The sequence below is a fragment of the Carassius auratus genome, chromosome 27, assembly GCF_003368295.1.
Source record: "Carassius auratus strain Wakin chromosome 27, ASM336829v1, whole genome shotgun sequence".
NCBI lineage: Eukaryota > Metazoa > Chordata > Actinopteri > Cypriniformes > Cyprinidae > Carassius > Carassius auratus.
In genome coordinates, this window is record NC_039269.1 from 9,462,404 (window position 1) to 9,489,831 (window position 27,428).

The 27,428-nt window shown below is 40.3% G+C and overlaps 1 protein-coding gene across 4 annotated transcripts; it reads right to left on the reverse strand.

Moving 5' to 3' along the window:
- Window positions 1-7,703: 7,703 nt before the first annotated feature.
- LOC113045384 (guanylate-binding protein 1-like) lies at window positions 7,704-26,366 on the reverse strand. 4 transcript variants are annotated; one of them, XM_026205759.1, is made up of 11 exons: window positions 26,228-26,366; window positions 25,621-25,817; window positions 14,335-14,462; window positions 14,037-14,146; window positions 13,706-13,899; window positions 13,064-13,306; window positions 12,652-12,929; window positions 11,918-12,130; window positions 9,594-9,696; window positions 8,712-8,905; window positions 7,704-8,473 (listed from the first exon to the last, which is right to left on the reverse strand). In XM_026205759.1, the coding sequence occupies exons 2-11, from the start codon at window positions 25,811-25,813 to the stop codon at window positions 8,252-8,254; spliced, it is 1,878 nt and encodes a 625-aa protein (XP_026061544.1). In that variant the 5' UTR covers window positions 25,814-25,817; window positions 26,228-26,366; the 3' UTR covers window positions 7,704-8,251. The 4 variants fall into 4 exon arrangements, with proteins under 4 accessions (XP_026061544.1, XP_026061545.1, XP_026061546.1 ...); XM_026205760.1 differs by lacking the exon at window positions 26,228-26,366 and adding an exon at window positions 26,026-26,185; XM_026205761.1 differs by lacking the exon at window positions 26,228-26,366 and adding an exon at window positions 25,907-26,174.
- Window positions 26,367-27,428: the final 1,062 nt, after the last annotated feature.

Sequence of the window (27,428 nt, forward strand, 5' to 3'; positions counted from 1 at the left end):
CAGGGGGCGCTGTAGAGCCCCTGTGCCACGCCCGGGTCCCAGTCTCTGTGGCGTCCTGATGGCCGCAGATTCCAATGAGTGTGCCAATTTTCAAGAGTTTTTGAGCATGTTAAGGCCCCCAAAAATGCCCGGAAGGTTTAAAAAAAAATAAAAAAAATAATAATAATAAATATAGCTGCAAGCAGCAATGTCGGGCTCAAGCCATCAGTGCAACGCCACCCCGGTGGCATCGGGAAAACTGTGCCCAGCGGGCATAAGCATTTACAGTAGCCCTCTGACAATCAAGTTTTAAGGGATGCGGCAGTTAAAGGGTTACTCTGACCAATCTAGACTTTGAAATCACATACACAGAACAATATATATAACTTTAGTAACACTTTATTTTAATATTTATAAAAAATGTATAAGGTGTGCATTGTAGCTGACACCTATATGAACACATTACAATTGTTTTGTGACTGCAAGTCTTTCTTCTCAAATGCTATTGAGCTTCAAATTTGCATTGGAGCCCATGTGAAAAAGTAGCATAATTTACATATGACTTACAGTTTGTTGTAATAAATATCAAACATTCAAATTAATTGTGCATTATAGCTGTCACCTAGATGAACAATTACAGTTGTTTTTATGGCTGTAAGTCATTCTCTTCAAATGCTACTGACGTTAGAAAAGTTTATAACAATATCACAGGTAACTTTAGAGACGGTCCCTAAATTTGAGACTCTCGAATGTGTAATGTCAAGACAATTGTATGCCTGTTTTTTTTTTTCTTTAGTTTTCTTTTCTCTGTGCCGGATTGCTGATGTCCTTTACCCGGGCATAGATGTCCATCCATCAATTACGAACATTCAGCCGCAAACATGAGGTGTGAGCGGTCGCGAGCGCGGATGGGAGAATGGCGCATGTGGGTTTTTTTTTTTTTTTTTTTTTTTGAGCAAATGGGATGGTGCCCCCTCTGGGAGTTGGTGCCCTACGAAGACTGCATACTCTGCATATAGGGAGCGGCGGTACTATCTGGAAGATATATTCCTCAAACCATCGTACAAGAGGAGATGATGCTGGTCCTTCAAGAATCGCTCAAAACCTTTTCAAGTGTACAGTTTCCTTTTATTGCATCTTGAAATAAATATTTCTGAATTCTGAATCAAACTGGGTTGTGTTTATTTATTTATTTTATAAGACAACTGAGACTTTAATCTCCTTCGTAATATATGTGCTTTTAAACCAAGAACAATTTATTTATATGTATTACTGCTTAATAATGACTATTATTAAGGGAAAAGGCTTTATAATCATGAACTATTTACTAATGCTTAGCTAATGAGTGCAGTTTTTATAAAGTGTTACCAATGCATTTACTAATGTTAATAAATTAGACATTATTTTACAGTGTTACCAAATCCTTTAATAATGTATTAGTGTTTTGTAATGATTTTAATGACCTATAAGCATTTGTGAAATAGTTTTGCTTGCATTGCAGCTTAATCTGTCAGTTGAAGAGTTTTACTGTTACATCCATGAGATTAATAAATGTCATGTCACGTCACAGGTTGTCATAGGTCAGCATCAAATGAGTTTGAAATTATTATTTGCAGCACAAATAAGGATTCTTAGGATGTTTTTAAATCCCTAAAACTGTCAGAAAAGGATAAGGCCTAAGAGATTTCTTAACCTGTAATGAAAAGAAAAAACACCACCATTAGCAACAACAAAAACAATAACAATTTAAAATACAGATTTTTTTCCCCCTGATTATTAAAGGGATGATTAGGTCTCTCTCTCTCTCTCTCTCTCTCTCTGCCAGACAGCCCCTCCCTACAATCCACACACACTGTCAGTCACCAAAAATTCACAGTCACCAACCCCCTCACACTCCCCCTCCCTCTCCCCCTCCCTTTCCTCATACAGACAGAGTGGCCAGAGTGAGATCATGTCAGTTGAGAAGTCTGACAGTTTTTTAATTTTCTGTTATCCATACAGTGTTGTAAAGTCGTGAAACTATGCATATTTCCTCAGAATGACTTTTTCATCTGTATGAAAAAATTATTTGACATGTTTGGAAGCTGCAATTTAAAAATACAATAATGATTCCCTTTGTAAGGGCATTTCAAAAAATCACCACGGCAAAACCATTCAAGCTATCCAAAATCCATTCACAATTTAAGTTCCTATCAGAAATACTGATGTGTGTTCAGAGTTTTGTGAAATTCTAAGTATGTTATTTGCCTCAAAATCACCTGAGAAGTATTCCAGTTTGACATGTTGCCACGCCAACAATTTTTTAGATATCAATATCCCCCTTGCAGATTTATATCGGCTGTGTTTTAACATTATTCTGATGAAGTTTGAAGCAAATCGAGTAATAATAAGATGCTGAATTCAAATCATTTTGAAAATGACACACTTCCTTCTGCCAGTTGGTGGCGCTATAACTTTGACTCCTAATAGTCACATATATGCGATCGACATAATACAACGAATAATCTGATGAAGTTTTATTAAAATCAGGAAATGTATGTGGATGTTATTAGACACTTCCTGTTTCTCATTTCTCGCCATAATTTCAACGCCTTGCCACAAGCAAACCGTTCGAGATATCAAAAATCCCCTGGCAATTTTTCATCCCCAGTGTCTTGAAATCATGTTGACCGAGTTTGGCGGCCATCGAGTAAAAAACCTATGACAAGTATTTCAAATTCCAGAGCATGGGCTTTTTACATGATGCTAAATAGCTGACTTCCTGTTGGGCGGAGCCTAGGACATGCAATACAAAAGTTGTTCGGCACGGTGAGATCTATATGTGTACTGAGTTTCATATGAATATGTGCAAGTATGTGTGAGCTATACATCAACATTTCTGACTGTGATCCAGGGGGCGCCGTAGAGCCCCTGTGCCACGCCCGGGTCCCAGCCTCTGCAGGCTCCTAAAGGCCACAGATTCCAAAGTGTGTGCAAATTTTCAAGAGTTTTTGAGTATGTTAAGGACCCCAAAAGCCCCCACAACTTTGACGAAAAATTTGAATACTAAACCCTAAATATCCAACTTCCTGTTGGGCGGAGCCTATGACATGCAGTACGAAAGTTGTTTGGTTTGATGAGATCTACATGTGTACCGAGTTTCGTGTGTCTATGTGCACGTATGTATGATATATGGCCCTCAGTATTCCAGGGGGCGCTGTAGAGCCCCTGTGCCACGCCCGTGTATCAGTCTCTGCCCAGCCCTAATGGCCGCAGGTTCCAAGGTGTGTGCCAATTTTCAAGAGTTTTCGAGCATGTTAAGGGCCCCAAAAGCCCCCGAGACGTTGGAAAAAAATAATAATAATAATAATACTAAAAAATAATCCTAAGGAAAACAATAGGGCTCTCGCCCTCCAGGCTTGAGCCCTAATAATAAGAATAATCCTTAGGGGAACAATAGGGCTCTTCGCCCCTTCGGGCTTGAGCCCTAATAACAAGAATAATCCTTAGAAGAACAATAGGGCTCTTCGCCCCTTCGGGCTTGAGCCCTAATAACAAATAATCCTAAGGAAAACAATAGGGCTCTCGCCCTCCAGGCTTGAGCCCTAAATAATAACAAATAATCCTAAGGAAAACAATAGGGCTCTCGCCCTCCAGGCTTGAGCCCTAAAAAAGAAAAAGAAAGCTCTGGTGGTTTTATGAAGGAATATGTGAAGTCCATTTTAGGAGCTGTGGCCGAAATCCTTCCAGCTTTTCTTAATTACAGAGTGATGATGCAAAGACTCAAAGTAAAATGACCCTTTCCATGCAAATCACTGCTGCATCACAGATTGATATATCCATATAGCTTACAAGACACAATGTATTTTTCATTGAGACTGTTTTTTGTTTGTTAACGAGTAGTGTTCTAATTCTTACTTAATGTAATATATACCGTGTAATAAAAGTGTGCACTATGTTGCTGGTAAATAATGGGAGTTTCTTTACAATTTTTGCCTATGGATTTTCCAAATCCCACTGGATATAGTAGGTTGTCTAGTAGGAGCTGGAGCAGCAGAAGCAGGTAGATTTGTATACTACTACACTACGCAATTTTCATGCGCATCTCATCAGTAAAGATGCTCCTGTAATTAGAAGTATATCTCCAGCACGTGCGTTCAGATCAGGGTTGCCAGGTTTTCACAACAAATCCTGCCCAGTTGCTTCTCAAAACTAGTCCAAAACTAGCCCAATCGCGTTTCCGGGAGGTTCCCCGATAAAAATTGTTTTCCGGGTTAAAATATACGTTTTATGGCATGGTTGCCTTGGCAGAAATTCGCATTTTAGGGGCTAAATATCACGTTATATCACACAAATGGTAAAACATTTTAGAATCATTCTTGTCTTTTTAAAGTTTGTGTTCCCATTAAATCTTTATAATTTAAATCTTAAGACTTTTACCTATCTTGCCCTTCAAAATGTGCTGCGTGTGCGGATATTTCGAATCCGAAAGATTACAGCTGAATGACAGACAGTGAGCAGTGTTGACAGATCTCGCAAAACAAATAAGCAACAAGACCTATAAAAACAAGCCCAAAACAAGTGACTTTTTCTATGGAACCCCCCGAATTCTGGGAAGAGAAAAATAAATAAACCGTATTCACAGTTTTCAATTCGTGGGGACGAATTTTAAACTTTAGGTACAGATTGTCAATTTACATCCATATGGACAGATTGGCAAAATGATGATTGACCCTGCTCTGCCTCTGATTCGCTAGTACTGGTTGCCATCTCGGTCAGAGCCAATTAGAAGCAGGATGTGGGTGGGAAAAAACCAGGGGGGCAGGGTTTCATATTTTTTTAAGCACCCCTGGGCGCCGCCATTGGCTAGCAGACCCCCACCTGCTGTTAGCATTCCATTCCATTCCAACTTTACATCTGAGGCGTTTAAAAACTCCATTTGTCCATTAATTATTTCTACAGAAACACGAAAATTTATAAAAGGATCCATTACGTTGTATCTTACGTATAGTCCCGTAGAAGCAGTTTTTGTAAAAAAAATAGGCTAACGGTTGCGTCATAACCAGTCGAATCTCTGTCGCACAGTAGAGAAATTACCGTATGGACAGGAGGAAAAGCTCGTAGGCAATCTTTTACTGTCTATGAGGCAATCGGAAGAACGTGGAGATATAAAGTGAAGGGAGATAATTAATCAGAATACTTACCAAAATTTGCTCCTGTTAACGCTCGCCTTCTCTGCAAGATTCGGTGGGTGATTCAGATTTCTCTTGGCACAGCGATTAGGAGACTTACAGGTTGCTCATGTGACATCTACGTAATCAAGCTCAGTTTGAGTCTGTTTTGAGTACGCCCGACCCCCAGGAAGCGAGAGCTTCTAATTTACTTCATTTTCTCCGTTGAAACCAAGGGGCAAGGAACTCGACCGGAAGTTGAAGTCGGGTGGGGGCTGCCATCTTTTAGCAGAACTTCACTTGCGTTAGCATTCCCATTGACTCCCATTCATTTTGGCGTCACTTTGACAGCGAATAACTTTACATCTGAGGCGTTTAAAGACTCTGTTTGTCCATTATTTATTTCTAAAGATACACGACAATGTATAAAGGGCTCCATTACCTTCTATGTTACATTATGGCCCCGTATAAACAGTTTTTGTAAAAAATAGGCTAACGATTGCGTCATAACCACTCGGCTCTCTGTCGCATTACCGCACAGACAGGTGGAGAAGCTCGCAGGCAATTAACTTAATATGGCGTACTGGCGTTACATTTTAAAATACTATACAAAATAATGAATCAGAATACTTACTCCTGCTCACTCACGACAAAGAACTCCCCGCTCAAGCTCGCCGTCTCTGCAAGATTAACGATGGCAGTTTGCACGCACAGCCACTTAGAAGATTTACATCTGGCAGACAGGTTGCTGACGTCGTCAAGCTTCGTTTGAGTCTGCGCGTCAGAAACGGAAGTGCTAAAAAACGCTAAAACTGGGCTTCATTTGTCTCAATTGAGTTCCAATGGGGTCGCTGTGTCCATTTCTTTTACTGTCTATGGAAAAAACTCAGCTGTCTCCTGTGTGTATGGGGGAAAGGGAGGGACAGAGAGAACAGGCTAGAACTACGTTTAAGTAACATAAAGAAAATATCTGCTTGATAACTTATTACGGAGCTGGGAACAAGCCCAAATAAGCAACTACACTTTAGAAACAATCCCCAAAAAATACGCGACCCGTGACTACCAATATTTGTCGACTTTACAGAAAAACAAGCCGAGAGTCGCTTATAATAAGCAGACTTGGCAACACTGACAGTGAGTGATCGTGATGTAGCGATTCCTGTAGGGAGGGGTGGGGGATGGGTATTGCTGAATAAATCTCGAGAGATCCATCCTGCCAAAGTTTTGTAAACTCTTATGTTTTTTGTTTTGTTTTTTGCATGTTTTCTCTGTATGCAAGCACTTGATCCTTTTAATTTTAAAGTTAAAGTTTATTTATAAAACCCTTTTTAAAAAACAGCAAGTGTTTATCAAAATGCTGTACACACAAAAATAATAAAAATATCAATGATACAACAGTCAACGTGTAGGAAGACAATAAGACACCATAAGGACAATAAAAGGAAGCAGCTCTCATGTATCTCAATGTCAAATGAGTCTTTAGGTTAGATTTAAAAACAACAAGGGTTTTTAATAAAAAATATATTTTTTTTTTAAATTGCATAAATTTGGGTAAAATAGCAGTTTAGGCATTTACAATTTTTTAAATAAATAATTTTAAAGGAAAATATTTGTGTACTATCTACCCATGTAATCATCCTTTGGGATTGACTGTGTTTGCATTGACTGTCTTCTTGCTAAACTGAATTTGTAGCCCATTTTCAGCCCATGTACTTATTTCCCATTAGTGAACCAAGTAGGTCCCACATGGGGAGCCTACCTGAGTTTGCCCATGTGGGACCTACTTAGTTTACCCAAGTGGGCCCCAGATAAGAAGCCCATTTTGAGCCTATGCCCACTATGTACCCCTGTAGCCCATTTGTAACCCATATGGGCCCCACATGTGTGTGTGTGTGTGTGTGTGTGTGTGTGTGTATATGTATATATAACATCAGTGATAGACAGAAATCAGAAGGTCTCCGCTGACAACCCTACTGCTCTTATCATTCATGAGCCTTCAGTTTGACCCATCCTGGCTGTAAATTTGCGGTAACAAAAGCCTCCTCACAGTTAGCCTCCTACTATTTGTGATGAGTTCAGGAGAGTTCAAATAGAACATTTTATTATTATTAGTCAGGTAAAACTGTATCATGCCAATTACATAATAAAACGATTAGAAGCCAATTTAGAAAAGATAATGCAACTGTGAATCACATTTTAGCTGTGTGGCAACCTTGCTCCTGGAAATGGTTTCCTAAACAGCCAAGTGTTCCATTCAAGACATATACACACATAAACCTTTAAAATTATGGAACATGTGAAGGTGAAGGATCCGAAGAGCAAATGGTCTCTAGGTGTTTCTATCTGATAAGAGTTCCTGAATGATTAACTTCATGAGGAAATCAAAGCCCATTGTTTTCTGGCATGGCATTTGCATTGCGAGAGTTCCTGAGTTTTGGTTTCATGATGAGTTAATTTCATATGGAAATAATTTCACTCCTTGCAGTAGATAAACCAAGTAGATATTTTTATTTTATTTTGAGCCCCTTCAATCAGGAATGTACAGCCATGTTAAGAAACAGACAAGCTTCAAGCTTAACATTTCTTCAGAGGTTTATTTCAATATAAATATACACTCAATGCCAAAGACACAATCAGCCTCAAACAAAAGGAAATTTTATTATATTTCAAAGAAAATTCAGTCACCACATTTAGCCAATAAGGATATTCAAATAAACAGCATTTTCCCCCCATATAATTACAAGCAAACAAAAAAAAGTGAATACACTCTAACTCAGTTTAAGAACATCCGACATCTAAGCTAAACCTTTAAACACAAAGAAAGTACCACACTATTGTTTGATGTCAAAGCTGTTACTGGACATAGACATCAGCCATAATTTAGCCACAAGTAAGGGCTTTTAACTGGAAGGTTCTCAGGAAGATTTACATAAGGAAACACTGATTTTGTAAATCGTTTTAACACTACGTGGAAGACAGCAGTCACTCTGATAACAAAAGCTTTGTTCATAGCTTATAACAAATTTAGTTTCCTTATCAATTAATACGGCGTATAATATGAGAATAAACTACATGCATGTATGTACGTATATGTTAAGTATGTCAATAATATATGTCCATTTTCAAAACAGTTTTGAAAGCATGGACAGACCAATGCCAGCTAATTTAGGAATGAAACCTGGCAACAAAAAAGTTGCTGCGGTGCCGATACCATCCATAACCTTGCTCACCGTGGAGGGTTGGGACGTTTCCTGTTTATTCATGTCTGATTTTAGGCTGTCAATCTCACGCTGCATCCTGGCAGCCTCCTGCTGAAAGCCCTGCTGTAGAAGAGCTTCTCTTTCCTGCAAAACAAACGACAACTGAATTTAGAAAGTCTACTCATAAACTTGACCATAAACAGTGTTACATTTCTATTCCAAAAACAGTACATTACAATAAACCTAGAGTATTAAGCAATTAATTCTAACAAGCCAAACATTTACAGATTCTATTGGTATTACAGACTTTATGTACTCCTTTAAGCACAGCATTAAACATTTATTTTCTGATTTCTTTTTCTTTTTTTCTATTCCGCTTCACCTTCAATTTAGCTTCCAGGACTCGTTCATTGTCTCTGATGATCCTTTCCTGCTCTCTCTCCATCTGATGAAAGATCTGCTTCACATGCTCATCATGGGTTCTCTGCATGTCTTTAAATGCTTGCTCCTGTAACTGGTTCTGTTCCTCTAGACCTTTTTGCCGCTGCTCAAGAATTTCATTCTTCAGTCTTTGCACTGTATTGAAAAACATGTCACGTCACTTTCACTTTCCATTTTTTTCTTTTTTTAAAAGGCATAGGTTTAGACTATATACAAAAACAGGTATTTAGTAATGAAATCCTAATGTACAGCTACTAAACAGTATATTAAATGGTTAGGTTACCCAAAAATGAAAATTAGCCCATAAATTACTCACTCTTAAGTTGTCCAAGGTGTATATTACTTTCTTCTTTCAGACGAATCCAGTCGGAGTTATATCAAAAATTGTTTTTGATCTTTCAAGCAGTTTAATGGCACTCAGCGGGTGTCGATTATTATGTTTTAAATATGGTTATTTTTCTTACAAAATGCATCAATTTGCTACAGGACGACTTTTGTAACCCCCCGGAGCCATGTGAGAGAATTTTTATTAAGGATGGGTGCTTTTTATTTTACTTCTTTTGGACTGATGCACTGCAACACCTGCTGACTGCCATTTAACAGCTCGGAAGATCAAAAACGATTTTTTATATAACTCCGACTGGATTCGTCTGAAAGAAGAAAGTCTTATACACCTAGGACAACTTAAGAGTGAGTAATTTATTGGCTAATTTTCATTTTTAGATGAACTAACTAGCATTCTTCTGTGCTCTCATTTATGTCCTTGTACTGTCTTGTATATCATTAGAAGCCTTGAATGATAGATAAATAATATGATAGATACCCTCATTCTCCTGTTCCACCTTACTGAGAGATTGGTCAGCTTGTAGAATCATATTTCCAGCATCTTCTTTTGCTCTCAAATATGTACTCAACACTTCTTCACACTGTGAGGGAAAATACATTTCTAATCATTTAAAATATAATTGGGAGTTTTGTTGTGATTGCAACAAATCATACTTAAAGAGTTTTCCCAAATATATAAACTTTATCATTTACTCACCCTTATCTCATGAAAAACCAACATGGTGTTAATTTTCCCATAAGGAATGTTGATGCTACTATTTTCCATAAAATTACAGTTTGTAGTTACCATGGCTTTCAAGCTTGAAAATGAAAGCATTTAAAAGAACCATAAAAGTTGCCCAGATTACATGTGTACTCAGGGCTCTGAAGTACAGAGGTCGGGCCGGTGCAACCAGCCTTTCGAAGGGAAAAAATACTTTTATAGTTTAGACATCCATCATTAGTGATGAAAAAAAATTGCCGTGCTGGTGGAAACAACAAGAGACCATGCTACTGCGACTGTCAAGAGCAGCTCTAAAGTGTTTAGTGTCACACAGCAGCAGCGCAGCTGAACAGTTCTCCGTTCAAATACACCCAATAGGCCGCAAGGCACCGGCAAAAGTAATTACAATAAATGTGACAGGGGAAATCGTAAGGAGATATTTGAATTATTTACTAATAAACTAGTGTTTTCTGAGTCAGTGTCGCAAGGATGCGGTTGCTGAGCCTGACTTGTTATCTCCTCATTGGACGTGCCTTTAAAGAGAAGTGCATCTTCATGGATTATAATTAAAATGAAAGAGTTTTTGTTTTCGATTAGTTTCATTTTGTTAAGTAGTCATTTAAAGTTTTCTATAGATATACTTATGTCTGTGAGGAATGTTTTCACTGAGTTTCGGTTCATTTGTGTACTCCTGTTAAAGACAGGCAGAAAGACGGCAGAAAGCACATTATGTTTGTTTTCTTTATTTTATAAAAGCACAGCGTTTTTTTGATATTGTGAGTGTACACAAATAAAAGTAGACCCTTTGCCGTTATGAATGATGTATTACTCTTATGAGCAACAATGATGGCATTATCTACTGAAAAAGATGCAAGTGATCATGCTTGCGTCTCCATGTCCTGAAGCATCTCCGCACAAACTATTGGATATAGCTCGCATTTATCTAGGTTTAACGTTTAAACATTGTTGTATGTTTAAACAGTTTTATATCTATAGATTTTATTTAAGGCAAGTCGTGATTATTTGAGAGGGCTAAATTTATCAAACATAGGTTCACTGTCTGCCGCTTTGTCTTTATTTAAAAAACAAACAAACTAAAACTTATATTTAACAAACAAAAACAGCTCTAAACGTTTTTCTAAATTAAGTAAAAAAATATATATATATATTGTTAAAAACTATTTTAATAGCTGAAACAGTAGTATAAGCCGTTTAGGGACTGTTTTGCTGTTTAAATCAGACAATAGAGCATTCCTTCATTCAGGCACAGTGGAAGATCTGATAAGAATCAGTGTAGAGGGGCCAAGTTTGGAAGATTTTTTTGATGCTAGAGTGTGACCAGCTGGTTTAGCCAAGGCCAAAGATCAAGAAGGCCAAACTACAGGAGTTGGCCATCCGAGGGGCATGTGACTGCAATGGAGGATAGTCCAAAAGACAATGTTCAGTTCGAAGCTTACAGTAATTTAGATTTTCTTTTTATTTCATTTATCTTGAGATGTTTTAAGTTAAAATTTCAGCTCAGTGAAGCATTTTAAGCACCAACACTTTTTCAGTCAGTTACCTTTCTTGTAGAATTGTGCTTAAAAAAAAAAGTTAACTTGTAAAAATGCAGTGTTAAATGCGATGCGGTCGAAATTTTGGGTGACAACTTTTGTACTAATTTTGTGTGAAAGCTTTTGTACAGGTGCACCTAAGAAAAAAAGTGCAACCAGTGCAAAAAGTTAGTCTAGAGCCCTGGTTCTATATTAATTATCTTCTGAAGCCATATCATAGACTCATCAGATAACTTGAAATAAAGCAAATCAGTCCATTAGTCAATCATGCTGGTGTTAAGGCTGTGGGTTTTTTTTTTCAAGGTTTCAAGTTTGACAGCCCACATCATTACAAACGTTTTTTTTTTTCATATAAAAAGAAATGTGAACATCCTTCAGAAATGTTTGTTTTGTGCCTTAAGGAAAATAACAACAGCACACAGATTTATACGTTTTAGTTTCATGACTGTTACCACGTCAGCATTAAATAATAAGAGCTGCTAGATGTTGTTTTGACCTCTTCCGGAACAATTAAATGTGAGCAAAGCCTGCATGTTTGAACTGTACCATTATTTGTGAGTGCGTTCTTGCTCTGTAGTCACTGGTCAGATGACTGAGAGTGTCCCTGTACTGTCGATATCCTCCAGGTTTTAAGTATGATCCGTTAGAAATGCTTTTATCCAGCTTATCAAACACCTCATGCAGAATCTCCTCACACTGCATGCGAGACACTTCAAGATTCTGCTGGCACATATCTTGATATTCATTATGAATCTTCCCCTAAATCATGAGAAGAAGACAGAATATTGTACACCGAGTGAATCTCCATTACTTGAATCACCATCATCAATACAAGAGTAGTACAAGTTATAAAGGTTCATAAATTTAAATACTTTAATTAAATGTTTTCATTGCACTACACAAAAATGCATTATATGTAATCTGACTATTAAGTTCTGTAAAATTGACTATTAAGTTCTTTTAAATGAAATTTTTTAAAACAACAGGCTGCAATTTTCTTGTGTGCATTTGTGCATGCATTTTTTTACATAATGCAAATTTGTTGCAAAAGAAAAGGATGTTTCTGACAGTTCTTTTTGAAGTTTCTGTTGAGAAATGGTCACAGCATTTTGTAATGAATGTGTCCAGTTCAGTTCAAGCATTATCAACTGATAGAAAGGTAAAAATGATTTTCTAAGACACAGTATAGTTCAGATTTCAATTAGAGTTTCAAGTTGATCTAAGTAGTTTCCCTGTTTGTCCCTAGTTTTTTTTTGGTCTGTATGTAGAAGGTACTTTACCATGAGCTCTTGATGGTATGTCTTGTCATTGTCATTGAAGGACAAGGTGATGAAAACTTCAATTGCCTTCTTCTCTGCATCTGTGTGGATGTCAGACAGCTCTTCTGGGTGCATTGGAAGCTGAAGCATGTTGAACATCTCTGTCATGTAGAGCTGCAGGGCCTCCTCCACTGCACTGACATTCTGGATCTTAGCCAGAGACACCACTGCGTTCTCCAGACACGGAACATTGCCGCTGCGGATCGCCTCAACATAAACCTCAGCAAGATTACCCAGAGCTGTCAGGAAACACAACTTCATAATTCAGTCAACTGTATGCTCTTTTATACACAGTCCACTAATCATTGGATCTCAGAAGATATTCAGAGCTGTCAAACTTTTTCTCTTTAAGGGATTTTGTGAAGGCACACACCTGTTCCAGTAATTGTACAGCCTCCAGTGACTGTTTTTGGTTGTGCACTGTTGTAGATGTAACAGCAGAAGGTGTTTGCCTGCTCAAGAAACTCTGACTCCAGTTCTTCCTCATTCAGCTGCTCCATTCTCCTCATGTTTGGCGTGCTAGCAGGTCGAGGGAACACAAAGCACTTCCTCACCGCAAAGAATTGCCGCAAACAATTACGGGGCAGGTTATACCGCACAGTCTGAGGTGAACAACCTAAAATAAGATAATTATGAAATCATAACATATATTGAATATATTATATTTTGATTGCTAATTTACTATATGTAATGGACACTTTTATGTTATACGAAACTGCTATATAAACTGCTATTTTTGCAATGTTAAAATACATTTTTCTATCCTGTTTTAGTAGGCCATTTGTAGGTTGATTTGCACTTTTGAGCTTTCAAGGTTGCTGTTTTCTTTTATTTCAGCAGTGGCTTAGCTCCAATAGTTAGAATGTGAGAAATAAGTTTTGAAAGCTTGTTATTTCTGCATTTTTGTCTAATGACTGATGTTTTTCAACATGACAAAAATTGTCTGTGAGAGCATATATACCTGTTAGTAATAGAATATGTTGTGTATTTGTTTAATGTCAACACTTTATCTCACCTGTTTTGGGTTTCAATGCGCCCTCCAGATACTCATCTGATGTTATTAGTTCATCTCCCCTTTTCAGTTCCAAAGTAAAGTCACGAACAGCCCACACAAACGATGGAAAAACTCTCATGAAATCAGCCGACTCTTCCTCATGTTGACCCTCTTTTGCCTTCACACGAATGTTCTCTGTAAGCTCTGTAACATAGCTACATTCAGCACTGTTCAGGAAGAATAATACTGGTTCCATTTATTAACTTTGTTCATTAACTGCAAACTCTGTTTACATCATATACTCTATGTGTGTGTGTGTGTGTGTGTGTGTGAGAGAGAGAGAGAAGGATACTGCAGCTTTTCCAGTGCCGTGTTATCAATGACTCCTAAGCTGTTGTACACTAGAGTGCTGCTGAGAAGAACAGCCAGACAGAAGATCCATGTGTCATGTTTCTCATCCCCCTGAAATAGTAAAATATGTGAGTGTCAGTAACTGGCCACTTATTTATATTTAATAGCAAATAATTCTGTGCAGTGAATCTTCTCATCTTGTGATTAATTAAATGACAGTGAAAGCATAAGGTGACGGCAGATGTTACTGCTATATAGAGATAACATTGCTAAAGATGCTTTGTGATTTTCCTACTCACCTTCTCCACGTCTCCAAGTCCCTCTGTATCCAGCAGCACAAGAGTGTGTCCTTTTTTATTAGGGTGAGGGACACACCACATCCAGATGCCTTTGGTTTTTGATTCAATGGTGCTGCCGAGAGCAAAGCCTGAGACAATCAAATTATTAAAGTCAATGACATATGTGACCCTGGACAACCAAACCAGTCCTAAGTAGCACAGGTAATAGCAATAGCCAACAATACATGGTATGGGTCAAAATTTAATAAAAATTATTTCATGCCAAAAATCATTAGGATATATAGTAAAGATATTTTGGATATATCAAAACATAAATATATCAAAACTTAATTTGTTATTAGTAATATATATTGCTAAGAACTTCATTTGGACAACTGTAAAGGCGATTTTCTCAGATTTTCATAGTTTTATCATAATTTTATATTGTTCTGTCCTAACAAACCATACAAGAAGTGAAAGCTTATTTATTCAGATTTCAGATTATCTTTTAAATAAAGTCTAGATGCCAATCCAAAATTGAAAAAAATATTATCTTTGTATTCACGTTGGTTTTCTCTGAAAAACATATACTGTTTCTAAGAATACTGACTCTGTGATATCTTCTCTGTGACATAATTTCCTCTTTCATGATTGTCACATGCGATTGCGAACCACATAATATGGTTTCCTGCATGTTAGGTAACATAACCTGACAAACATTTTCAGAATATAAATATTATTTTCTCTATTTCCTGCTCTCTTTAAGGAATAATGATAACAATGATGCAAAAACTGCTGAATGATTTCAGCCTTCTAGCTGTGTGCTTATTTTTTTTAATCAATGGTTTGATAAATATGCCAGTTACCTCGGACAAACATCACTATTTAATGGTGAAAATGCAGCATCATTCATAAGTTTTTAGTTACCGATGCCATTACTGAAGTGCTCAGTCATGTTTCTGTGAGCGGCAATGACAGATAATGAGTTACTGAGATACAGTATTATTCACTGCCTTATGTAATCTCAACCACTCCAGGTTTTATTGGGCAGTTGTTATGACTGAAGACTGTGCATGACTGTAAACATCAAGTTTCTTTTAAGTGTATCTATCATTTGTGTCTTTGTGTGTAAAATATTTTTAATGAGAGAAATATTTACTGAGTACACATATAATTAAAACTTTTTTTCTACATTACCATCTCAGGATAGCTATACTATGTTTACTTTACCCCATAAAAATCTAAAGACATTTTAATTTAAAGACACCTTTTCAGTAAATTAGTTTTTGAGCACAAAATGAGCACAAAAAGACACTTTATTAATATTTAAACTTTTGCTATATTATCAATTGATATTTATTGTTTACATGTATGAAATGATCGCATTATAGTACTGTTTTGCACATACCAAAACTATTTTATCACAGTTTATTCGCTATAGTTTTGAAAATGGTAATAAAATAAAGTGAAGTGACATTCAGCCAAGTATGGTGACCCATACTCAGAATTTGTGCTCTGCATTTAACCCATCCGAAATGCACACACACAGAGCAGTGAACACACACACACACACTGTGAGCACACACCCGGAGCAGTGGGCAGCCATTTATGCTGCGGCACCCGGGGAGCAGTTTGGGGTTCGATGCCTTGCTCAAGGGCACCTAAGTCGTGGTATTGAAGGTGGAGAGAGAACTGTACATGCACTCCCCCACCCACAATTCCGTCCGGCCCGAGACTAGAACCCACAACCCTTCGATTGGGAGTCCAACCCTCTAACCATTAGGCCACGACTTCCCCATGTGACAAGATATGTGACAAGATATGTGACAAGATATGATAAATATGACAAGAACTCATAGTTAAACTGTGTCAGAATAACTTAATCTTGATAATGTCAGATAACTTTGATAAAAAGGTATGTAATGAATTAGGCTGAATAGCTGTCAGCTGTTAAATTAAAGTGCATAATTAGATAACATCAACCAATTACCCAGCAATGCTTAAAGGGTTGGCTCAACCAAAAATGACAATTAGCCCATGTTTCCCTCACACTCAAATCATCTTTTAGGTGTCTATGACTTTCTTCTTTCAGATGAATCCAATTGAGAGTTATATAAAAAAAATTATCCTTGCTCTTCCAAGCTTTAGAATTTGAGTACGCAGGTGTTTTGATGTTCAAGAACGTTGGAGGATTTCGTCCTGAGCCGAAATTATGGCAAAAAGAAGACCCAGTTCTGTTTTTCCGTGACTACAATTGCATTTAACCAGTAGGTGGGCTCATTATCTTTGCTATGACTGCTTCTCTCGTTTCCTCTTCTTTCAGTCTGCCCTGTAGGGCCAACTGGATAAACAACTGGAGTTGCATCGGGTTTTAAACGAACTGTGCACTCCCCTGGAAATAATCTAATGCCATCAAAAACATCAACGTATTTCTCCAGGATGGATTTGTCCTCTTTAAGTGCATTTACAGAGAGCACTAGTTTAATTAAATCCAGGTCTAGGCATGCTTTGAGACCTTATGTAGGCGGTGCTTGCGTGCTGACTACGTAAAAGTTTATCAGTTTATCTGTGCTTGTATATGCACGGCAAGAACATTTTTGTAAAGCAGAACGACTACTTTCGCCAAGCGATTGCGTATTCTGCATTTGCCACGTTGTTAACCTTTAACAGGGCATTTCTCAGACGGACCGTGAACCTGGTTACCACCGTAACAACAACGTCATTGCTGCTCAGACGTGAAGCTTTCATTCATCTCGGTTACGTATGTAACCTTGGTTCCCTGAATAGGGAACGAGATGCTGCGGTGACGTCACCACGTATGGGAACACCTCTGGTGTGACGAATGTCTGAAGCCCTATACCATCCCGCCAATCCTATTGGCCAAATGGCGCATAGCACCACCCTACGCATGCGCACGCATGATATACCTGGGTGCAGCGCGCCATTTCGCTCAGATTTCATGACTGAAGATGAAGAAGTTATCAAGGTACGGAACGGCCAGAACCGCAGCATCTCGTTCCCTATTCAGGGAACCAAGGTTACATACGTAACCGAGATGTTCCCTATCATAGGTCACTTCGATGCTGCGGTGACGTCACCACGTATGGGAACGATATACCAAAACGCCTGACGTACCTGATAACTGAGATCCGAGGAAGCATCTGCTCAAGCGGAGAGAACCCGGGAGCCAGGAGCCATCCTCACATCCAGACTGTAGGACTTGATAAAAGTGCTCGGTGAGGACCATCCTGCCGCAGCACAGATATCATCCATAGAAGATCCACTGAGAAAAGCTTGAGAAGAAGCCACAGCTCAAGTGGAATGAGCCTAATTCCTAAGGGCGAAGCGAGTCCGCGCGCCTCATAGGCCAAAGAAATTGCCTCCACCAGCCAATGGGACATGCGCTGTTTTGGAACCGCATGGCCCTTACTTATATGTCCAAGACAGACAAACAGCTGGTCAGATTCACGCCAAGGGGCTGTACGATCCACATAAGTCTTTAAAGCTCTCACAGGGCAAAGACTTAGATCTTCTGATCCAGCCTCAGCAGGTGAAAAAGCTTCCAGGAACACTTGCTGAAAGCGAAAGAGGTTAGATGCGACCTTAGGAACATAGTTAGGCCTGGGCCGCAGCAGCACCTTCACAGAGCCCGGTGCAAATTCCATGCATGAGGGTGAAACAGAAAGAGCCTGTAAATCCCCAACTCTCTTGAGGGAGGATAAAGCCATGAGAAGAAGTGTCTTCAGTGTCAAGAATTTATCCGATACGGTCTCCAAGGGCTCAAACGGATGCCCTGATAAACCTAGCAACACAATGGATAAACCCCATGAAGGAACTCGCACAGGGCGGAAAGGCCTCAGCCGTCGCGCACGCTGTACGAAACGAGAAACTAGTGGATGACGCCTCATAGAGGCACCGCCTATGTATTCGTGGTAAGCTGAAATGGCTGCCACGTAAACCTAAAAGTGGCTGGTGTTACGCCATCCGAAAAACAATCCTGGAGGAACTCCAGCACTGAAGCCACTGGGCAGTAAACTGGATCCACATTACGTTTGCCACACCAGGCTGTAATCAGTCTCCACTTGAAAGCATATAAGCGTCTCGTAGAAGCTGCTCTAGAACTCAATATAGTCTCAGTGGTTTCAACAGAAAGACTGGGACATACTAATGCACTCCGCTCAGTGGCCACGCCCACAGTTTCCACAGATCCGGCCTCGGGTGCCAAATCAGCCCCTGTGCTTGTGATAATAAATCCTGTCTGAGGGGAATCTCCCACGGAGAGCCCGCTAGCAGACTGATCAGATCCGCAAACCACGGCTGCGTGTGCCATCGCGGAGCCACCAGCAGCAGCTGATCCACTCTGTCCCACCGTATTCTGCATAATACCGCTGGGATAAAACGAATCGGAGGAAAAGCATACAGACTGGTCGTGGGCCAGCTGTGAGCTAATGCATCCACGCCCAGGGGCGATGGGGGGCATAGGGAGAACCATAGCGGGCAATGCGTAGTCATGTTTGACGCGAATAAATCCACTTTCGCTTGCCGAATATCCGCCATAAAAGATTCACCGTCTGGAGGTGTAATCTCCATTCTCCCTGTTCCAGAGCCCGTCTGGATAGCATATCTGCTCCGAAGTTCAAACGTCCGGGGACATGAACAACTCGGATCGACAGAAATTTTCTCTGAGACCAGAGAAGAACATGTCTCGCCAGCCTGCACAGGGGGCGGGAGCGTAATCCTTCCTAATGATTCAGGTATGAGACAAACGCTGTGTTGTCTGATCTGAGCAGCATAAGACGGCCGATCAGCAGATTCGCGAATTACTGGAGAGCCAGAAAACTGCCAGTAATTCCAACCGGTTTATATACCAACTGCGTTGTGCAGCTGTCCACACTCCATGGGCTGGTAGCCCTAGACAAACAGCTCCCCAACCGGTCAAAGACGCATCCGTCGTGACGGTCTCTGGGAAAGCTCAAATCCCCAGCCGAACCCCGGTAGGAGAAACTCGGTTGGCATCCATAGCTTTAATGACATCACACAACTCCGTGTCACCGAAATCGTCGGATGCGGAAGACAACGGGGTGAAATATTTTGTCTTTCCGCCCACTTTTCCACTGAAAAGGGCGCATGTGAAGTAACCCCAGACAAATTACGGGGAATGCCGCTGCCAATCGTCCAAGTGGTTAACAGACGGACGCCCTGGAGCCGCAACGGGGCCAGAGCTACATCCATGCATTGAGAAGTACGGGGTCTACGACTCTATAGCCCCTTTGCTCAGCAGAGTTGACATCTCCTGTCACAACACTGCTATTACCATCAGTCTACCACCGTGGAAAGAATTCAGCGGAAAGAGGCGGGCCTCTAAAAAACGAATTGGTGTATCGTGACAATTGTGCGTAACACCCATTGAGAAATGCCGGGCAAGCGTTCCACGCGACCCAAAACGATACTAGCAGTCTCAAATTTCCGCTTTCTGCAACGCTGTCATACACATAATGTCCGTGCACGGAAAAGCCTGCGGCATTCGTGCACAGGGGAAGTGTATGCATAAGAGCTATTGCGTCCCGTTGTGTATATTCCTGAACGTGTCCACGGCAGGAATTAGACCAACGAATTGAACATCAGGCTCTGCCGCTAACTAAAACGGCGGCTGTGCGAGCCGTCATAAACGGGTCGTCTGTGTAAGAGCCTTGAATCGCCCCTCAAGATCTGAAAGCTGGATTGCGCAGTGTCTGAGGGATTATTATTTACGCCTGGCGTTACAGCCCGATCCAATGCTGCTCGAAGCGCTGTTTGCTGCGAGACAGTCAATGTTAGAGCGTAGGGACTGCAGTGAGAGTGTTGGATGCGCATTAGCGGTCCAACAGCACTCTCTAGTGGAGGGCACAGTCCCTGGCGAACATGAAGTAAAGCGCATGCGTAAACTTGCTGCGTTTCGTTGTGTATAATCCTGAAGCGTATCCACGGCAGGATTAAATTCACCAAGATAAAAATCGGGCCACGTCGCCATTGCAAGAGCGTGGCGGCTGTATGAGCAGTCATAAACTGGCCATCTCTGCCAGCCTTTTGTGCCGTCCCTCAAACTCTGAAGGCTGGATTGTGCAGAGTGTCTGAGGGGGCGCTCAAATGATAGCTCAATCCAATGATGCTCGAGGTGGCTTTGCTGCGAGACAGTCAATGTTAGAGCGTGTGGACTGCAGTGAGAGGGTTGGATGTGCATTAGCAGTCCAACAGCACTCTCTAGTGGAGGGTACAGACCCTGGCAAACATAGAAGGAAAGCGCAAGCGTCAAACTCGCCGCGTTTCGTTGTGTATAATCCTGAAGCGTGTTCACGGCAGGATTTAATCCAACAAGATAACATTAGGCCACGCTGCTAGCGAGAGCGCGGCAGCTGTGTGAGCCGTCATAACTGGCCATATTCGCCAGTCTCTTGTGCCGTCCCTCAGACTCTGAAGGCTGGATTGTGCAGAGTGTCTGAGGGGGCGCTCAAATGATAGCTCAATCCAATGATGCTCGAGGTGCCTTTGCTGCGAGACAGTCAATGTTAGAGCGTGGGGACTGCAGTGAGAGGGTTGGATGTGCATTAGCAGTCCAACAGCACTCTTCAGTGGAGGGCACAGACCCCGGCAAACATAGAAGGAAATGCATGCGTCAAACTCGCTGTGTTTCGTTGTGTATAATCCTGAAGCGTGTCCACGGCAGGATTTAATCCAACAAGATAAACATAGGGCCACGCCGCTAGCGAGAACGCGGCAGCTGTGTGAGCCGTCATAAACTGGCCAAATTCGCCAGTCTCTTGTGCCGTCCCTCAAACTCTGAAGACTGAATTGTGCAGTGTCTGAGGGGCGCTCAAATAACAGCTCAGTTCAGTGACGCTCGAAGTGCTTGTGCTGCGAGACGGTCAATGTTAGAGTGTGGGGAAAGAACGAGAGGCTTCTCGTAAAGAACCGTAATAAGAGAATAAAATTTGCCGAAATAGACACGACTCGATACGTCTAGACGAGACTAGGTCGCGGCGGAGTTTGGCGCGATCCGTTCGGCTAGAGAGGTAGTCAAACGGCATCGCTATATAATAGCAGTCCGCCATGTAGCACACTGAGGAAGGGGAAGCGCGTTTCTCCTGTCCGCTCGGAGGGAGAGAACCGCTTATGCAGGTCAGAGCCTACTCTGAGTAGAAGCTGCGGTTAGACAACATAGTATAAAGCAAAACTGCTCTGATCAACGCGCTCGAGTAGGGGAGAGCGAGCAAGTGGAAAACTCCAGTGCATCACTGTACTCATAGTCAAGCCGCACATATCGCCCCTAACCAACACCTCGTGCGGGGCCTCGGCGACCGCAGAAGCGAACGGTGGGGGTTAGACGCGAGGCGACTGAAGAAATAGACTCCAGAGCGCGGATACTTTTCTTATTTTACCATAGCCGTAGGCTATCACAGAGAGAACATGAGAGAGGCTGCAAACGAATCTCTCATGAGTGCCCCCCTGTGATAAACCCATATACGGCTCTTACCTTTCGTTGACTCATCGCGTCCGCGAAAGAGGAGTTAACACTGCTCGAAGAAAATCGCTGGAGAACGCGAGATGATAGGGCACAGAAGATTCGCTATTCCTGAAGGAATGAAATCTGAGCGAAATGGCGCGCTGCACCCAGGTATATCATGCGTGCGCATGCGTAGGGTGGTGCTATGCGCCATTTGGCCAATAGGATTGGCGGGATGGTATTCACCTTATTTTCCATGGCAACAACGGTGCCGCCATTGCGCTCGTTTTGTCATCTTACTTCCGGCTGAGGGACCGGATGTAACGTACCTAAGCTAGTGGCTGGCTAGATAACAGATCGCAGAACGAAGATAAGTATGATATATGCTCAGTTAGGGGCTGCATAACAATTGTATTAAAAAAAAAAACAATTGCACCAACGATGTAGCGAACACATTGTGACGCGGTCGGAGTGTTGTGGTGCACTTTACAATTTAAACCCACCACCTAAAGAAGAGAAGCACCTGAGGAAATGGATGACGGCGCTAAATTTGAAGCGCCCACCCGAGCGCTCTTATGTGTGTTTGTACCATTTCATGGACGGGAAGGCGACCGACGAACACCCTTACCCCGAGAAATGGCTCGACTACGATGTCCCCTTAAAGAGGTCACGCCGGGGATGAAAAGGTTGTCAGATTCGGGTAAGCTAACCTTAACTAGCTATGTGTTTGCTCGCCTAACGTTAGATTTATGAAGTCCGTTCTATGAATACATTTATGATCAGTAACAGGCAGTTAACAAAGACCACGAATTTTCCATGATTACCATTGTCCACCTATTTATTTAATATTTACGGTAGTACAAGATATTATAGTACATTACAATAGCTCACATTATTCCTGCTACAGAGATTGCAGGTGATAGCAGGCCAGCTATCTACATTTCTCATTCAGATACTGACCTACGTTTGAACACTACAGTTAACAGTGTGCATACTGTTTTGTCTCTAATGCATCTCTCTCTCACACACACACACACACACACACACACACACACACACTGTTCTAAGTTCGGGTCACATAATATATTCATTCTCATGATATATTGTAAGTACTAAAGTAAAAATGTTGAATTATTTCCACAGATGTATCGATGACCGCCAGTGATGCAGTGGACAGCTGTGAGGGTGATGAGATCCACATGCCCCTGATCTTGCTTAAAGTCACCAGAAGTTACCTGCTGTAATAGATATTTTTATGAACCTTTACAGTGTCACCTGACATTACCTGCTGTAAATAGTTTTTATTTATCTTAATTTGATCTTTTTTTTTTCATCTTTAATCTCTGATTTGAAGGAATAAGTCATGTCAAGTTTGCAAGTTAATTCCATCTTGGTTTATTACATATGGAAATAAAATGTTGAAATTTTATAGGATGGTCAGTAGGAGGTGTCTCTTGCTTCCTGGAAACAACAAACACTGATCAACACATCACAAATGATTTTATACAACTTATATTAAATTATCCATGTTCAAGGAAACAAATCACAGTCTGTCTCTTGTTTAACACAACTGATTTAAAACAACTTATTTCATATAGTTAGTCTTCACCCAAATCCCTCTACATCCGATCCCAATTACCTAATATCCTATCCTTAACCTAATTATTCTCATTCGTGCTTATTTACAAAGCTGCAACTATCTTGTTGAAAGCAGCAGGTCACCTGCCTGAAACTTATCTGACACGAGGAAGCATACACTTAAAATAAAAGGTTTGTAGTCTAGCTACCGTCTTGGCACAGAATTGCTGATTGTGTGGCACATGTAACAGAACTTGCTGTGATGGAACCCAGATGAGCAGCTTACAGGTCCTCAGCCCTGTACAGAACATGGCAAACCTAACATACATTTCAAAGATTTTACAGTTGTCTTATTTCAGAATCATTCATTATTATTACACTTGACACTTATCTACATTATTCATTGATTAGACTTAATGTACACCTACCAAATCTTACCTTTACCTTAACTTTTGCATATACACTGTGCAGAATTAAGAGGCAAGCTGATTTTCTGATCATATTTTTTGGTAAAATTTACCAATTCCAAACCAATCTTAACTATTAATTTTGCATTTAATCTTTTATAAGTGATATCATCTTTTTTTTGGCTTGTTTAATCTGTAAATTAAATCTGCCTAATAATTATGCATACCTGGATTTAAGGCGTTTTTCACTTCCAAGTTCCAGCCTCCTCCTTTTCTAATGTGTAACTGATAAACGTTCACTTACCTTACTCCACTGTACAATTAAGTTATTAGACAAAATACTTAGTCTGATGATGGTCATCAAACACGTTATTATACTTTTAAACATTTATAACTTCGTGTATATTAACATCACACTCACACACACACAAAACTAACCAGCACCCTGCTGAGAGGTTTAGACGGCTCGACTGGCTGGTTGCACGTTCAATTTTAAAAAGACGAAAAAACCTTCGCTGTGTAACAGTACATACAGGTTTACCCACTGTCTCACTATGTAAATACTGGTAAGCCTCGGTACATTTTTTTTTAAATCATTTTTCCTTGCTGCTCCATCAACTCCTTCTGACAGGGCAGTTAAATATATAGGTTAACTCTGGCCACTTCTTCATATCGTCTAACATTACTCACGTTAACAGCGTCGATGGATGGGACAATTTGAGACCATTTGATCGTCATAAGACGTTTTCATCGTGCTCCCAATTTATAACATAACGTTCTTTGTCATTTCGCCACAGTTATAGCTAGCTATAAACAATCTTACAACTACTAAACTAGTAACCGGATGTGCCGTTATCGGTTTAGCGGAAGTCGAATGACAAAATGCGGAAATGCGAAGTATTAAAAGTGGGCGGGGCGGAATAAGGTGAATAGGGCTTCAGACATTCGTCACACCAGAGGTGTTCCCATACGTGGTGACGTCACCGCAGCATCGAAGTGACCTATGATAGGGAACCAGCCTTCCCTCTTTCTGAGTGATGACAGCGTGCACTGCTTAATCACGGCGGCTGTATGCGCTGTTTGCAAATGTTTTCAGCTGAGCTATCTACGTCTCGTGTGTGTGTGTGTGTGTGTGTGTGTGTGTGAGAGAGGTTTTGGCATGATTCTCACTCTATACATCTATGGCATTGTCTAGCGTTAACGTTCAACAGCTTCTCTCGCACTCGCGGAGAGTGAATGCCAAATACGATGCTATGTCTAACCATTTCCTCGCTGTCTGCATAAGCAGTCTTTCAGTAATAGTCTTAGTTCGGTCACTAATTGCTCCAAACTTTCGTAGGCTCCTTGTACTCGCTCATGAAACTGACATGTGGCGAAAAAATATTCGTTTTGGGTATCACATGCTTCACTTTTTATCCTAACCACAGGAACAAATAACTGCACTTTTCAACTTCAGCTTTTTTAATGGACCCGCGAACACGAGCTCTGCGTGCTGTCTCAATTTACGCCATGCATTCGGTAAATTAAACGATTCCCAGTTCATATGCGTAGCTGGAACTCCTGTAAAATGTTCATTTACTTTTCTTCTGACACGATGTATTCTTTGTTTAATTATTTTATTGCACAGTGCGTGTAGTTTCAAATAAGGAGACGAACAGTGAGTAGGGTAACGTACCAAATACATCTTTTAGCTTGTGTCGCATCCACAAGTAAACAACTATTTAAATAATATAGACATCTGGTGTCTGTCTGAATATTTGTTTTGACTTTATTCAGTTATCATAAACTCATCGCATGTAACAGTTACCGCACAAGAGAATGACATCGAGCATTTTCTCTCACCGGACTGTTGTCCTGCCAGGCGGTTCATGAGGTAAGATTTGCCCGTACGGTAGAGTCCCACCACAGAGACCACCACCACCGGCTCCTTGATCCCATCCAGAATGTCTTTGGCCTCTTTTCTCACATGCAGCTGCCCATTTTCATCATTTTCAATGAGACACACCGGAGCGGACATGAGCCTGCCACACGCCATGACTCTGAAAAAGAAAACAACAAAGCACAACAACGTCAATAGCCAGTAATTTCAGAATTACATACAGAAACATAAAAACATATATAAAATTACATTTAAATTTGAATACATAACTGACAGGCAAAGAAGCTGATTATAGCCTATCGTTAGCAAAGCGACTTGGTTGAACAGCAGAAAGCATACATCGTTCTTAAATTTAGAACCGCACAAACCCGATGTTCCGAGGCTCCTCCCGTCTTATATTTGTGTCTTTGTTCCTAAGATATTTGCCATACACTCCCTACACCGAGAGTGAAAGTGAAAGTATGCTGCTTCAATTCACTGAAATAACGGCTGCACAAGCTTCTTCCCAGAAATCACCCGTTTAACAGAAACAGCTAAACATAGACCCTGGGTTCAGGTGACCAGACGTACCGTTTTCCGTGGACTGTCCCGGTTTTTAGCGTGTCCCCGTTTTACACCACGTTAAAAACAACACGCAAATAAAAGTAAAAGCCCGAGCAGCCAGCTAGCAATCGTGATATGATTGTTATTTTAACCAGCAGAGGGCGCTGCGAGCTATATACTTGTTGATCGCGCGCAGATAGTGAGAAAGTACATACATGGTGGTCAAAATGAGCCTAAAATGCAAAATAATAAGCCTGATTAAGCATAGGAAATATACATTTCCAAAGCTTAAGCATAAAATTTGAAAAGTTCAAGCATAACAAGTTGAAAAGTAATTACTGTACTTAGGTTTGCTAAACGTTACAGTTAGAAAAATATTAATCATAGGACCATAATTTTCACATTCATCATATTTTCTCATATTTATTGTCTTACTTTTAATGTGTTTTTGTAAAGCCATCATTTTGTTAAAATAAGCCTTGAAGTCTGTGTTCCTGTTCTAAAATTAAATTACATCAGAGTTTAATGTGTTTTCTGTCTGGCTGAATTTCAAGTAAAACCTGTTCCTTTTCTAAATCTTAAGGCCACTTCACAGACTACTCTTCACTGTTCAGCTCTTTGTTCAGCTACTCTCAGAGGTGGAAAGAGCCTGCAGTTACAAAAGCAGAAATTATGTTTTGATATATAAGACATAAAATGTTGAATACTAATTTTTAAAAAACATATAGGCTATATATATATATATATACACACACACACACATGGGTTTTTGTCAAAATACTAATATTTTTCGCACAACGTTAAAACAACAATTACAATATTAGTGCAGACGATATACAGGCGCTGGTCATATAATTGGAATATCATCAAAAAGTTGATTTATTTCACTAATTCCATTTAAAAAGTTAAACTTGTATATTATATTCATTCACTACACACAGACGGATATATTTCAAATGTTTATTTCTTTTGATTTTGATTATTAATTTTTTTATGATTTGATGATAAAATCCCAAATTCAGTATCTCAGAAAATTAGAATATAACTTAAGACCAATACAAAGAAAGGATTTTTAGAAATCTTGGTGAACTGAAAAGTATAAACGTGAAAAGTAGCATGTACAGCACTGAATACTTAGTTGGGGCTCCTTTTGCCAGAATTACTGCAGCAATGCGGCGTGGCATGGAGTCAATCAGTCTGTGGCACTGTTCAGGTGTTATGAGAGCCC

What these genes read in the sequence shown, in the direction of transcription:
- LOC113045384 (XM_026205759.1), bottom strand. Translation starts at nt 25,813, where the DNA reads ATGGCGTGTGGCAGGCTCATGTCCGCTCCGGTGTGTCTCATTGAAAAT. An exon ending in CGCATTGAAACCCAAAACAG is followed by an intron (nt 13,307 to 13,705) that starts GTGAGATAAAGT and finishes ATCTTATTTTAG; the next exon opens with GTTGTTCACCTCAGACTGTG. An exon ending in CTGTACAATTACTGGAACAG is followed by an intron (nt 12,930 to 13,063) that starts GTGTGTGCCTTC and finishes GTTTCCTGACAG; the next exon opens with CTCTGGGTAATCTTGCTGAG.